Source organism: Podarcis bocagei (genome assembly GCF_964188305.1).
Source record: "Podarcis bocagei genome assembly, chromosome: 2".
Lineage (NCBI taxonomy): Eukaryota > Metazoa > Chordata > Lepidosauria > Squamata > Lacertidae > Podarcis > Podarcis bocagei.
This window is the reverse complement of record NC_138126.1, coordinates 7,157,923-7,173,348: the sequence shown is the minus strand read 5'-3', so window position 1 is coordinate 7,173,348 and position 15,426 is coordinate 7,157,923. Positions and strand designations below refer to the sequence as shown.

At 45.3% G+C, this 15,426-nt stretch overlaps 1 protein-coding gene across 3 annotated transcripts; it reads right to left on the bottom strand.

Annotated features, from left to right (window-relative positions):
* Positions 1-4,925: 4,925 nt before the first annotated feature.
* On the bottom strand, positions 4,926-12,080 carry LOC308580883 (vomeronasal type-2 receptor 26-like). Of its 3 annotated transcripts, none has more exons than XM_081183153.1 (6): positions 11,444-12,080; positions 9,871-10,162; positions 8,622-9,424; positions 7,863-8,095; positions 6,960-7,086; positions 4,926-5,849 (listed from the first exon to the last, which is right to left on the bottom strand). In XM_081183153.1, exons 3-6 carry the CDS (start codon positions 8,626-8,628, stop codon positions 4,948-4,950), a joined length of 1,269 nt encoding a protein of 422 aa, XP_081039279.1. In that variant the 5' UTR covers positions 8,629-9,424; positions 9,871-10,162; positions 11,444-12,080; the 3' UTR covers positions 4,926-4,947. The 3 variants fall into 3 exon arrangements, 2 of the variants coding, with proteins under 2 accessions (XP_081039279.1, XP_081039278.1); XM_081183152.1 differs by having other exon boundaries at positions 7,863-8,090; XR_014004854.1 differs by lacking the exons at positions 4,926-5,849; positions 6,960-7,086 and having other exon boundaries at positions 7,986-8,090.
* Positions 12,081-15,426: the final 3,346 nt, after the last annotated feature.

Genomic DNA, 15,426 nt, shown 5'->3' with positions numbered 1-15,426 from the left:
TCTCAGTGGCACCAGATTTACTTATTATCTTGAGAAGGGTAGGACAGGAGGTATTTATGTCAAAGTTATTCTTCCAAGCTCTTTGCAAGAAGTTACATCACATTGCCCATGATTGTGATGCTTGGAATATAGGTCTCAGGGGAAATTCCTAGAGCTTTGGTGGGAAGAGAGGAATTAATCATTATGATTTTGGTAATTATAAAGGGGAATAAGTTTTCTGTTTGCATCCTCTCGGGCTCTCTCTGCATGGTGCAATGAGCAGGTGCAGAGCTAGAGAGAAAACGTGTTTCTGAGAAATCACCAATGGGGCTCCATTGTCTGACATGGACCAGTGAGGGAGCAGTTGAACTTGGCAAACTTTGTGGTAATGAAACACTTTCACATTAGGCAGTATGAAAATGCTCTTTGTTTTAGACCAGTGGTTCCCAACCTTTTTTTTGGCCATGCCCCACCTAAGCACCTCTAAAATCCTGATCCCCCCCCGATATGTATTTCTTATTATTCAAAAAGTGAATTCCTATTCACGTGGAGGAAGCCTAAAAGGCCATTAACTTGGTGTAACTCATTCTCGAATTGCCCCCCTTAAAAATCAAATAGTCCCCCTGTGGGGTGTGTGCCCCACATTAGGAATCATGGTTTTAGAGTTTATATGAACCATCACCCATATGCTTACCTGGGGGGCAGGCATCCCTCTCCACCATGCAGAAACTCTTTTGTTGTCTGCTGATAGCCCCATTTTCTACCAGTCATTATCAGACCACCAAGTTTGTTAACATTCCTTCTCTTGTAAAGCACATATTGTGAATTAGTTAGCTGCTCCTCAATAACCTGCACATCTGCAGTTGCCTTCTGCTTAATCATGCTGTTTTCTAATAGGGAAAAAATTCTGAAGAAATTTGCAGAGAATGATCACTAGAGCTGGCCAATATATCATCCAATACCGGTTTGAAGTCCATGTCATGATATCAGTTTCATAATTTTTGACGTGGCAATATATCGCAAATCATGGGGTGGGTGTGTGATGCAAAAATCACAATGTAGGAGAAACCGTGAAGCTGGTGGATGCTTCTCTTGAGTTCTGTATCCCCTGTTAAGTCTGCTGGCTCATCTCTCATCTCACCCCTGCCTTCTGCAGTGGACAGCAATTTACAAGAGCAGGCGCTGGCAAAAATCATGATGCGGGAAAAACCATGAAGCCAACCAATGCCTCTGTATAGCTCCATCTTTATTTCAGACATCATGATATATCGCAATGTTTAGCTGGTGATATATTGCAATGTTGAAAACCAGATATCAACCAGCCCTAATGCTCACAAGCTCCTTATCGGTACATCTTGTCAAGGACACTGCAGCTGTTTATACATTTGCGTACCTGTCAGGGGTTCAGGAGCAGAGGCACAGGAAAGGGAGGAAACAGAGAGCGAGGGGGAGGAATCCGAAGGAAATATGAGCGATGACAGCGGCCCGAGATTTCTGAGTCTTTCCAGTGAATCGGAAGATTCATAGAAAGGGGCGCCAGTGGTCAGAGCAAGGGGGGGCTAGGGGGACACCCCAGGAAGAAGGGACCAGAGGGGACTCAGAGAGCAGCAGTTGGAAATCGGGACCAGCTTCCCCACCAGAGCGCAGTAGGGGGGAGGGGTCCCAGGTATCGGGATCTGGCGGCTCGCCGCAAGCGAGAGGGCATGAGTCAGGATTGGCCACACCTCCATCGGGGAGCGAGGAAACGGTCAAGAGGAAGGTTGAAGGCTGGGCGCGCGCGCCAAGTTCAAATGCACAGGAAGGCGGCACAGTAAGCAGCCCGGATAGGGAGCCAGGTCCTAAAGCCCGCCGCAAGGAGGGAGAAGAGTCCGGGGGGTCAGCGTCAGAAGAGTCCAGGAAGGAAGAGACCACGGGGGGTAGAGGGACCCAGAGGAGGAAGGAAAGACGGAAGAGGTGGAGTAAGGCTAGAGTATTAAGTTGGTGTACAGGAGGCGGAGACTCAGATGGAGCTTCGCCGGTCTAGCTTCTAAGACGTAGAGCTGCGCGCTGCGGCTTGGAAATGGAAACTGTAACTCAATAAAGACTTTTGTACAGCACTGCCGGCTAGCGTGGTCCTCTGTGAGCTGGGACCTGGAAGCGGCTCTGACAGTACCCTTCACATATAATGGGTTGTATCCAGTGCAAGTAGACGTATTGAAAAGTATCAACATGACAAAGGTAGAATCATTTATTTTAATGGTTCTACTCTGAGTAGCATTTAGTTGGATACAACCCAATATTCTCCTTGTATTACTATGTATATTTGAATGCAAAGTCCGCATGGTGACAAAACGAGGAAGTCATCATGATGTTCTGTAGGGTCCAAGTCATTTAGGGCTCTGCTTGTTAAGACCAGAACTTCAATGGGAAAATGTAACTATGGGCAAACAATGGACACGGTAGAACATATTGGGGCCATTTGCTCCAGGGGACACAAAACTGCCAGCAGATGCACCTCTACATGTTCTGGAAAACTTCCGAACACTTTTCAAGGACATTCATTCCTATACAAAAGCCATTACAGCCGTCAAGCTCTAAGGTTATGAAGACACGGCAGTGTCCTTGTAAAGAAGGAGGCAATATCAGGTGAAACTTTAAGGAGGTATTGGGAGATAGTTCTTAGAATATTAGAGCTGTAGAGTTAAAAAGGTCCAGTGATTCCATTATGGCACCCCTGAAAATAACCTACCTCCTCAGCTACTTCTATCCAGAAGCTAACTCTTCTGACAGGGTCTTACCTGCCCTGCTTTCATCAATGATCAGCTTTTAAAAAAAAAATTACCTAAATATACATAAGTTTGCAGAACTGAGTATGTTAGGAATCACATGCCTCACTTCATTTTCATCATGAGATTCTCCTTCGTATTCACATGAGGCCTCAGTACGATAATGTAGCACTTGGGCATGAAGATGCAGCCCAGAAGCCCAGCACTGGAGGCCAGCATAGAGAAGACCTGCACGGCTACCATGTATTTCCCCTTGGTGCTCAGGTAGGTGGGCACAAAGGACACCCAAACACTGCAGAAGACCAGCATGCTGAAGGTGATCAGCTTAGCTTCATTGAAGGCCCCAGGCAGCTTCCTGGCTAGGAAAGCCACTGTGAAGCAGATGGCAGCCAGGAAGCCCATGTAGCCAAGGGAACCATAAAACATGGCCACAGACCCTTCATTACATTTCAGGATTAAATGGAGTTGGCCAGACTCTTCCCCAGCCATCTCCTAGTGTTTCTGTGAGCTTTGGCTTCTGTCACAGTGTTCCGTGCGCTGGAAGCAGTTTAGGCATGCTGACCACATGACCTGGAAAGTGGTCTGCAGACAAACGTCCAGGGGTCCTTTACCTACCAGACCACCATAATACTAATTCTGGTGTCAATCACACACCTGTTATTAGGCAGCCATCCTTCAGACCTCTCATGGAGGAGACACACAAAGAAGGGCCTGCTGATACAAAATGTATCTCGTGAAGAAGTATTATTACGTGTTAAGGAGGAGGGCATGCTCAGTATGACTATGAAAATGGGATGCAATTTACTTTTATTTTTATTTTTAGTAGTATAACGTACTTCATCTGTAGATCTCAGGACAGTTCACAACATAAAATTACAATACAAAAAACACGAAATACATAATATCAATAAGAACAAAAACAAATAATCCCCTCTCCCACAACACATTTAAAAGGGCATGGGACATCAATCAGCCCTAGGCCTGGTTGAAGAGGAAAGTTTTTGCCTAGCACCTAAATTATAAATAATGAAGGCGCCAGGCAAACCTCCCTGGGGAGGGTATTCCACAAATGAGGAGCCATCACAGAAAAGGCCCGTTCTCTTGTTGCCACCCTCTGGACCTCTCCTGGAGGAGCCACATGAAGAAGGGCTTCAGATGATGATCTCTGGGTCCGGATAGGTTCATAGGAGAGAGTGGTCCATGAAGTATTGTGATTCTGAGCCGTTTAATGCTCAGTATCATCACTTAATGCTGTAAGTCCTCATCTTTCCTCTCCTCCTCTGATTAAGGGATTCCTTTTCAAATCCCCTGCCGAGCTACTTCTGCCCAGTTTCTCCCTCCTCCGCCAGGGAAAAAGGAGCATCTATCATCATCATCATCATCAAACCTTTTACTGGCATCACATACAAACAAGAGCATCTATCTTCTGACATGCTTGCCGTGAATAAATTGGACAGTGGCCTGACCCCACACGTTTCATCAACAGCCCATCAATTGAACAGGGTTTAAGAAAGAAATATTTTAATGTCAAATCTATCTGCAGAACTGGAAGTTTTGAGAATAAGAGGCTTCATTTAGTTAACATCTTAATTTAATGGTGAATTAAGGCCTTGGGTCCAGTTTGTGGCATCTCAGCTTAACAGAACTGCTTGCTAAAAAGGGCAGCTAACATGAACATCAAAATAAAAAAATTCCTTCCAGTAGCACCTTAAAGACCAACTAAGTTAGTTCTTGGTATGAGCTTTCGTGTGCATGCACACTTCTTCAGATACACTGAAACAGAAGTTGCCAGATCCTTCTATATAGTGAGAAGGTGGGGAGGGGTATTACTCAGAAGGGTGGTGGGAATGGGAGATTGGCAGATAGCTGAGATGAGCCTGTTGACGACTCTTAACGACTGCAATAGGTCTTCCAGGAAAAGGCAAGGGGTGAGAAGGTGAAAAATGGCTTAGTCATGTATAATGAGATAAGAATCCAATGTCTTTGTTCAAACCAGGTCTCTCCATGGTTTTGAGTTTGGTAATGAGTTGCAATTCAGCAGCTTCTCTTTCCAGTCTATTTCTGAAATTCCTTTGTAGTAAAACAGCTACTTTGAGATCTTGTATAGAATGTCCTGGGAGGGGGTTTTTTTGTGTGTTTTTTTAACTATGGCAGACCAACACAGCTACCTACCTGTAACATGAACATCAAAGAATAAGATGTCTCACTTCGATTTCATTGTGAGGTGCTCCTTTGTATTCAGATCAGGCCTCAGGACAATTATGTAGCACTTGGGAAGGAAGATGCAGCCCAGAAGCCCAGCACTGGAGGCCAAGATAGAGAAGACCTGCACGGCTACCATGTACTTCCCCTTGGTGCTCAGGTAGGTGGGCACAAAGGACACCCAAACACTGCAGAAGACCAGCATGCTGAAGGTGATCAGCTTGGCCTCATTGAAGGCCCCAGGCAGCTTCCTGGCTAAGAAAGCCACCGTGAAGCAGATGGCAGCCAGGAAGCCCATGTAGCCAAGAGCACCATAAAACATGGCCACAGACCCTTCGTTGCATTGGAGGATGATCTCTCCAGGCTGGGAGTGCATGTCAGAGTCTGGGAATGGGGGAGAGATGCCCAGCCAGATGGTGCAGATGAGAACTTGGACACTGGAACAGGAAATGATAATGGAGTTGGCCAGACTTTTCCCCAGCCATCTTCTCACCTTGTTCCCTGGCTTTGTAGCCAGGAAGGCCAGCACCACCGTGATGGTTTTTGCCAACACAGAAGAAACAGCAGCTGAGAAGATGACACTAAAGGCTGTTTGCCGGAGAAGGCAGGTCGCTTTCCTTGGGCGGCTGATGAAAAGGAAGGAGGACAAAAAGGAAAGCAAGAGAGATACAAGAAGTATGTAGGAGAGGTCTCGGTTATTGGCTTTGACTATGGGAGTTTCCATGTATTTAATAAAGATGGCAAAAACAAAACCCGTGGTTAAGGAGAGGAATAGGGCAAAAGATGCCAATGTGATCCCCAAAGAGTCTTCATAGGCAAGAAAGGTGATAACCTTGGGGACACATTGATTTCGGTGCTTGTTTGGGTGCTGATCTTCTGCACATGTGGTGCAATAGTCTGCATCTGAAAGGAAGGTAATAGAATTCAGTGGTCCTAATGTGTTCTGCCATTCTATCCATTCTTAAGGAAATCAGCCCTGAGTGCTCACTGGAAGGACAGATCGTGAAGCTGAGGCTCCAATACTTTGGCTACCTCATGAGAAGAGAAGACTCCCTGGAAAAGACCCTGATGTTGGGAAAGATGGAGGGCACAAGGGGAAGGGGACGACAGAGGATGAGATGGTTGAACGGTGTCCTCGAAGCTACAAACATGAGTCTGGCCAAACTGCGGGAGGCAGTGGAAGACAGGAGTGCCTGGCGTGCTCTGATCCACGGAGTCACGAAGAGTCAGACACGACCAAACGACTAAACAACAACAACAATCTGTTCTGCTACATTCCAAAACATCTACGCTTGAAAGTGCAGTTCAACTGTGGAACGAACTCCCCTTTTTTGGAGGTTTTCAAGCAGAGGTTGGATGGCCATCTGTCATGGATGCTTTAGTTGAGATTCCTTTATTGGCAGGTGGTTGGACTTGGCGTCCCTTCTAACCCCGATTCTATGATTCCCCTTGTGCCTTTTTACATTTACATTTTGTTTATACAGTGGTACCTTGGGTTACAGATGCTTCAGGTTACAGACTCCGCTAACCCAGAAATAGTACCTCGGGTTAAGAACTTTGCTTCAGGATGAGAACAGAAATCGTGCGGTGGCAGCGGGAGGCCACATTAGCTAAAGGGGTTCCTCAGGTTAAGAACGGTTTCAGGTTAAGAACGGACCTCCAGAACGAATTAAGTTCTTAGCCCGAGGTACCACCGTATAACACATTCCCTCTCTAACCACCCTTCTCTTTATTCCCTGTATTTTCTGATGGTTTTAACATGCTGGCCTCTTATATTTCTGAGTAAATCTCTATTCAAATTCTTCCAAGAAATGCCTCTACATCACCCACTGGTGCCACCTCCAGGCCTGCAGTTTGAGAAATCCTGCTTTTTGGAACTTAACATCACAGTAGCCAAGAATGGTTTCACGTTCCAAAGACGTATTTAGGATCTTCACAGATAATCTCTGCTGAGAGAATCTTCGGCCTATCTTTGTTTCCCCAAGGAATGCCTTCTCCTCTTGAGTCACGCACCTTCCTGAGTGGAGATTGTCCCTTCAGCACACAGAGCACAAGCGTAGCAGCAAACCGGTTGTCCTTCTTGAACCACCTTGGCGTATCCAGGGCGACAGCTTTCAGTACACCTGGCGCAAGGCACAATCTGACAATAGAGTGAAGGATCATCAAGGGGAAATGGTTAGAGATGTGGAATTGAGTCATGAGGTGTGGAAGGACCCTAACCCCCCCACGCCTTTGTATTTAAATACTGCTGATGCATAAGTATCTAGTTTAGAAACAACTTTTGCTGCCCCAGCAATGGCAGAGCAGAGGAAATATCACAGGCCTGATGATATACTAGGACAGGAAACAGGTGTTAAGAAAAGGGAATCTGTGCAGTTTTCATTGGCACTGGGTCTAGGGCACAGAGCCAGGGGTGATTGATGACTTCAGGCAGACAAATGTCTGGATGTCGGAGCATGGAAACTTTTCATTAAAAATGTTAAACAAGGCTAGTCAGGGATGCATGTTATTAGTTATTGTTGCAGCATTTTTCATCACCAATCAAATCAGGACGCCACTGGGATTTTGCAGATTTATATCATATAGAATTATACTGCTCGCTCACACACAAAAACATTATTTGCCCTAGTTTATTTTCATGTATTTATAAAGCTTTTGGGAGAGTGTATGGGACCCAACCCCACTCCAGCATGCAGTTTGAGCTCCAGCTTGGTGGGAAATTACTAAATTTTCCAATTCAAATCAATTTCCCCAACAGCGTTTATGGTGCGAATTTGGGTGCAGCAGGTGAGGCCTAGATTATAGTCTGCATATGAATTAAATAAAATAATTTCCAGTATCATATAGATAAACCCTGTAAATAATTTGGGTTTAATAAATCTCAGCGGGAAAGAAGCACATAAAAAATTCATTTACCTCTTTAAACTGCAAGGGCCACACGATGGCTTCTGCGTTAATGGTGAGCTTTAAATCAGAGGCTGCCTGTCTCTCTACACTCCCAACTTTCACTCTGCCACGAGACTTGTTGGGAAACATCACCCAGTTCACAATATCATAGTCAGCTGCCAGGTCTCCATTCTCATCCGAATACAATCCGCCCCTGGAGGTGTTAAACAACTGGACGTTTCTTAAGAAAGGGTGGAGCTGGACTGACAGGAGAAAAACAGAATTGCGAAAACATGGAAATTATTGATCTCTTTTCACTTTTCACTCTAGTCTCCTCCAAAGTAGCGCTAGTGCACTTCTGGACTCATAAGAATAATGTTGTTGGCTTTTCACAGTCACTGCTGAGTTCCATTCATATCTATCTATCTATCTATCTATCTATCTATCTATCTATCTATCTATTGGATTTTGCATTTTTATCATATTACAACATATCAGATCATGAAAATCAACAAGATATATTCCCCCCCAAAAAAACACACACCAGAAGAGGAAGTTGAGGGAAGTCAGAGGGAGAGGGGGGAAATTGGGGGAAAGCTGAGTTGCATTCTTAATTTATCACTAGAGAATGGTGACTGAACCATGGAATGTCTTCTGATGCCACCAAAGCAAGCCAAATAGCATTGGAGAATCACACGTTAGATATGCCTTGGAAATGCTATCACGGGTGAGGCAGTTGGATTGGATTCTGGGTGCAGGACAAGGATCCAAGGGGGCGGGGAGGAATACCTGCCATGGCTGCAGTCGTTCAAGTCTCAACCTGTCCCCTCTACCCATCATCAGCATCTGTTTGGATCTGGATGAATAGGCAGAATTTAAGGCAAGTGCCACAGCTTGACACTGCTGTACGTAATGTAGCTGTCTTGTGACAGGGCCCTTTCAATCTCCTCTTGGGGAAGAATCTCCAGTTTCTCTTTCTCTGTGCATCTTATCCAACCTTTCATGGGCAATACAGCCTCCGAACATAAGCAATGAAATGATTCATCCCAAAATCGTAGTGTTGTGCCCGACTGTGGCTTATAGTATTCATATTTTGTCCATTTTCTGGTCTTCATTATGAAAGACAAAGAACCATGGATATACATGAAGGTATTAATACCATAAGATAAGTTTATGTTGATGTCCTGAAAAGCTGTTGTGATCCAGACTTTCCCCCAAGTTTGAACCCTTTCAAGTATCCTTTGTACCATGATGATTGGGTCAAATCGATTGGAAGCATCCCCATAGTAGACAGAGACATTGACTTTTCTCCACATAACAGGTGGCTCCCTCCGTATTGAAATCTGGTACAGAGTCCTTTGTTGTATTTTTTCTGAGAAGGCAACACAGATTCCACTGCTGATCATCATAGGTGTTAAGGAACTTAAGAACCTTTCTCCGCTGTCATTGTCTGGAGCAAAGAGGCCGATCCATGTCCATCCGAAATGCAGGAGCAACTTGACAATCCCCCGGTACTGAATTTCTTCTTTGGGAACCATTTGGTAGGCAAAAGGGAACTGAGTTTTATCAGTAAGAGCAAAACCATAACTGAGCTAGCGAGGAAAGGAAGAATATCAGATATATGTTAATAACAAGCAAAAAAGGGACTGACTAGACAAGGAGGAGAAGGCTATCAATGATTACTAGCCGCAAGGACCATGTTCTTCCTCCACTGTTGAAGGCACCATGGTCTTGAAAGCCAGTTGTTGGGAATCAAAAGTTGTAAGAGTGGCTTTTCACTCAGACCGCACTTGCAGACTTCCCAGAAGTGGTTTCTGTTCGGCTGAAAATGGGATGCTAGACTAGACTGCCTTATAGGCTGAACCAGCTTCAGGGTGTTTCTCATGCTCTTAGGACACCTCAGGCTATTATAAATAATTTTAAGAGAATCCTTATAAAAAATGAAGAGTGCTAGAGTCGAAGGGGAGCTCAGAGGTCTCTCTAATGCAGGAAATCCACCACTGTAGCTTCCCTGACTGGTGACCATCCCAGTCCCTACCTGTGGGATTTTGAAGATGCCCGACATGCAAGAAACATGGGTAGAAATGTCCGATCCAGCCCCTTCAATAACAGCCAAGAGGTTCTTGCGTCTTCCACAGTTGTAGTTTGGAATATTCATTTCCCCACCAGAATGCCCATCCAGCATTGCATTCGAAACCACTCTGTCATCGAAATAGGTTTCAAAGAGGTTGTAGCCCAAAGTGGTGTTGGGTAAAAGTGAAGGTTCCAGATTAAACTCCTGAACAGCAAGCAAGAAAGACAGGATGTGCCAGTACTTCTGTTCTGAGATACTGCAAAACATTAAATGCAGCAGTTGTGACAGGCTGCCGTTCTCCAGTCATTGTGGGTGGGGGATGGGAGGGATGCCAAATTCTTCCTTTTTATAAATCGGAAGCCTTTCCAGGCACCATACGCTTCGAAACAGTGCATCCTCAAATAATTATTCCTATGTTTTTATTGGGGGACCGATACAGACCCTGGTTGCAAGTTGGATATTAATTTGCCACTTTCCTAAAACATTGTAGAATTTATAGTTTGGGATAGAAGGTCCTCAGCCTTCAAAGAACAGAATCAAATTTATTTCAGAAGTTTGTGATATGCTTGGAAGCTGATCAAAGGATGCTATAGATTTGCCGGGTTCCACTTAACTGGGAGTGATCTTCATTTTGCTTATTGGGATTTACTTCTAAGTGGCTGACCACAGAGCAATGTAACTTTCACACTTAGTTATGGGCAATGGAGTCCTAGCCTTTCTCAACCTGTGGGTCCCCAGATGTTGTTGATCTACAACTCCCATCACCCCTAGCTAGCAAGGCCAGAGCTCAGGAATGATGGGAGTTGCAGTCCAACAACATCTGGGGACCCACATGTTGAGAACCTCCGCGGAAATAAACCACCAGAAGGCCTTAAAGACTACTTGAGCCATTTCCCTGCATCTCCCTTCTGGCAGTGAAATTCGCTGACAGCCACAGCAGTGAGGGGGATGTGTTAAGGATGTGGTGGGTTTATGCTTGGCACCAGAGAAGAAATCTTCAGTCTGCACTGCCTTCTCCTTAGCAGAGTATAGATTGCTAGATCAAGGTTGCATATATCATTTTTTCAAAAAAATATCTACATAAGGTGAGCCACATCTGGAACACTAACATGAAAGTTATGAACAGCTAACTGATTTCAATGCAGGTGGCGCTGTGGGTTAAACCACTGAGCCTAGGAATTGCCGATCAGAAGGTTGGTGGTTCGAATCCCCGTGATGGGGTGAGCTCCCGTTGTTCGGCCCCTGCTCCTGCCTACCTAGCAGTTCGAAAGCACGTCAAAGTGCAAGTAGATAAATAGGTACCGCTCCGGCGGGAAGGTAAATGGCATTTCCGTGCGTTGCTCTGGTTCGCCAGAAGAGGCTTAGGCATGCTGGCCACATGACCCAGAAGCTGTACGCCGGCTCCCTCGGCCAATAAAGCGAGATGAGCACCGTAACCCCAGAGTTGGTCACGACTGGACCTAATGGTCAGGGATCCCTTTACCTTAACTGATTTCATGTTTTTTCTCCAGCAGCCAAGTGGTATATAGTTACTTACTCGGTAATCACGGTTAATGGGGGCCGAGAGAAGTTGTATGGTTTAAATAAAGCAGTTTTTGGTGAGATGATCCCACAAATGAGATGGTCCCCTGCCCTGTAATAATTCACTGGTTCATTTTGAAGTCGCATGAGATTCACAGAGCATTTCCCTGCCTGAGTCCCACAGACAGCCTCAGGCATAAGCAGCAGCAGCAGCAACAGCAGTGATATCATCCTAGCAGTGACCATGACAAGGAGTGACTTCAGTGGTACACCTGGGCTCTAGCCATGGATGCAGAGCTAAAGCTAGCAATAAAAAGCTTCCCACCTTCACAGTCCCTGCCTGCCCTGAACCTCAGACCAGGCTCTCAGTGATGCTTAATATTTTGACAAGCATTTATGGCATCAATCTTCTTTCAAGCTTCTTACAAGATGTGGGCTCATTTTCTCCTTGATTCTGAAGTTTAGGTTATTGGTCTCAGGGGAAATCCTACAAGATTTGGTGCGAGTAGAGGACTACACCACTGTGATTTTGATAATTATACAGGGGAAGAAGTTTCCTGTCTGCAACCTCGTGGACTCTCTGCTTGGCTCACTGGGCAGGTGCAGAGCTGGAGAGAAAACATGTTTTTGAGAAATCACCAAGAGGATTTCATGGTCGAGATGGGCCAGTGGACCTGGCAAACTTTGCAATGGAGGAAACACTTTCGAAAGCTTACTTTGGCGACCAGGGGCATACTCTTAGTAACCAACTTTGGTTACTGTAATACAGATATAGGAATACAGATATAGGAAAGTATATATTCATTCTTGGTTTCAGCGATGCCAACTTGAATAAAATATCGGGCGGGGGGGTAGTTAAGCCCTGCCCTACATAATTGACCACAAGATGCAGTGCACACATACCATTTGAATGGCAACGCCCATAAATTTTGGAGGGGCAGCCTCAAATATTTCATTGGGTGCCTGAAAGGACCTTGGCCCCTAGGTGTTGACTCCTAAGCCAGGTTCCCATTCGTACAACAGCAGGACCCAGGGGGAGGAATTGCTCTACTGTTTCCGTAGCTCTACGGTGCCCTGCCCCCGCTTCCCTTGCAAGCAGCCACAGTTCAAAATGGAACATGAAGCGCCGCTGCAGTTTCAGAGGTGCAAATGATGACAGTTTAAATAAGGACACTTTGCAGGGAAAGGAGTGGGGGCGACTTTCCTTCTTCTGCCCTTCAGTGCTCCAACTGCTAAATTAAATGGAAATGAGTCCTTAGCTAAATGGGGTGGTGGGGGTGGAATCTGATGCTTGGAGGGGACAGAAAGTCCAAAAGGTGGGAAGGTTTGCTTGTGAGCTATGCGAGAGCCACAGGAGTTTGTGGCGGGGAGTGATACATACAATCTAGCTGCAAACTGCCCCCCCCAACCGCTTCGTGATTTCCGCTTATGTACTAAGCTTGGATCCTAGAACAATAGGCAGGTAGGATTCTAAAATGCAACAACTGATTGGCTTGCAGGAGAAGACCAATCAGGCTCCAGGAGGGAAGCAGAATCAGCCAATCAGATGGGACTCATTGTGTAAATAATGTATATAAAGGCCTGAGGTTTGGGGGAATTCAATCACTGTTTTACAAACTGGAATTGGTAAAGGTGTAGATGGATTGATTAGTCCTTGACGTGCTAATTGATTTATAATCCAATTAGCTCTTTACAGCGGTCCGGCACGCTTCCCTCTCAGCGGTGCAATCTGCTTCTTCCATGCACGCCCAGCAGAGTAAAACACAGCAGCAAACTGTCACTTAGTTTCCGACAAACACACAGAGCACAGTAATGTCCATTTACAGCTCTTTATTTCATCATTTTCTCAGAAAATTCCCGGACTCCTCGCAGCCATGACAAACTGCGTCTCTCTCTCTCAACGACCGAGAGGGAACAGACAGGAAAACTCCTCCCAGCTTCCAAATCTGACGTCAGAATGCTGAGGCATCATGGGAACAACTTAACCTCTTAAGTTCCGACTCCCATAAAAGGGACTCCTGATTGTTAGGTCCAGTCGTGGCCAACTCTGGGGCTGCGGCGCTCATCTCGCTTTACTGGCCGAGGGAGCTGGCGTACAGCTTCCGGGTCATGTGGCCAGCATGACTAAGCCACTTCAGGCGAACCAGAGCAGTGCACAGAATCGCTGTTTACCTTCCCGCCGGAGCGGTACCTATTTATCTACTTGCACTTTGACGTGCTTTCGAACTGCTAGGTTGGCAGGAGCAGGGACCAAGCAACAAGAGCTCACCCTGTTGCATGGATTCGAACTGCCAGCCTTCTGATTGGCAAGCCCTAGGCTCTGTGGTTTAACTCACAGTGCCACCCGTGTCCCCGTATGCATATGTATGCATATGTGTGATAGTTCAAATAGAGCCTAAAAGAAAGAGCACTTTGATTCTACCTATTATGAAACTATTTCATCATTAGAAAGTTTGCAAAGTTCACCAGAATCCTCAATGACTTAATCCAGACTATGAAGCTGTGTTCCTCATTTCTCACAGACTTGTTTTTCCTCCAGTTCTGCACCTGCTCAGTGAGCCACACATAGTCCAGGAGGTTTCAGAGAGGAGCTTTCTTCCCCTTTATAATTATCAAAATCATAGTGATGTATTCCTCTCCACACACAAAAGTGCCAGGGATTTCCCCAGAGGCAAATAATTTAAAAGGAGAAAATAAGGCAACTTCTTGTAACAATAATTTTAAAAGGAAGAAAATGGGGCAGCCTCTTGTAACAAGCTTGAAGAAACAGCTGGGCCATAAATACCTCCTCTCCTATACTTCTCAAAACAACAAGTCATGTGCTGTGGAAAACCTGGTCTACGATTGAGGATAGGAAGGGGCTGTGCGGGTGGGCAGTTTCCTCTCACTACCCTGAGAGGCTGGACCCCTGTTGTTCTGTTGTAGTTACTGATGTCACAAGGAAGGACATTGTCACTGGCGTCGCTAGGATGATATCACTGCTGCTGCTGCTACTGCTGTTGTTAATGCCCCAGGCAGTCTGTGGGAACTGTCCCTCAAGTCCCTTCAGGCATCGAAACAAACCACTGAATTATTACAGGGCAGGGGACCATGTCATTGGTGGGATCATCTCACCCAAACCTGCTTTCTTTGAACCATACATCTTTTCTAAGCCCCCATCAACAAAGCTTCTTGAGTAAGTAACTGTGTGTTTCAGATGGATCTAATGTTGCCCTATTGGCACTCTGGATGCTCCCAGATATACAAAGTTTAGGCAATGCTGAAATTAGATCAAGTCTTTATTGAACATTACAGTGGTACCTCGGGTTACAGACACCTCAGGTTACAGATGCTTCAGGTTACAGACTCCGCTAACTCAGAAATAGTACCTCGGGTTAAGAACTTTGCTTCAGGATGAGAACAGAAATCACTCGGTGGTGGCGTGGCCCATTAGCTAAAGTTGTACCTCAGGTTAAGAACAGTTTCAGGTTAAGAACGGACCTCCAGAATGAATTCAGTTCTTAACCCAAGATACCACTGTATTTCTGATTTATTAATGAAACAGTCATGTGACAATAAGTGTTGCTTCTGCATTCATCTCCATTAAAGTGGGGAATTTAGAGACCTTCACATTGGTCCTTTGTTCATCCAATGTGTTCCAATGCTGTTGTCACCTTCCAGAATGCAAAAAGTCCATTTCTTTTTAAGAATGTGGATTTGTTGTGGCAGGGCAACAGGGTCCTTTAATCCATTTCAATTGCACAAACCCGAAGTTCTCAAATCCCACCAGTGACAGTCCACAACAGAGTTTCTATCAGGGCTTATTGTAACTTTCAGGGGGTTAGCTAAAATTATTTTCTGCTGCAAAATCAGAGCATCCTTTCAGCAGCTTTCAAGCCTTTCACAAAACTTGAAAATGCAGTTGATTTTGTTATTTGAAGACTATGGACTTTTCATCATGAAAAATAACCTTTCAATTTTTCTCTGAATTGGTGAGTTAATATCTGCTTTGCAACAAGG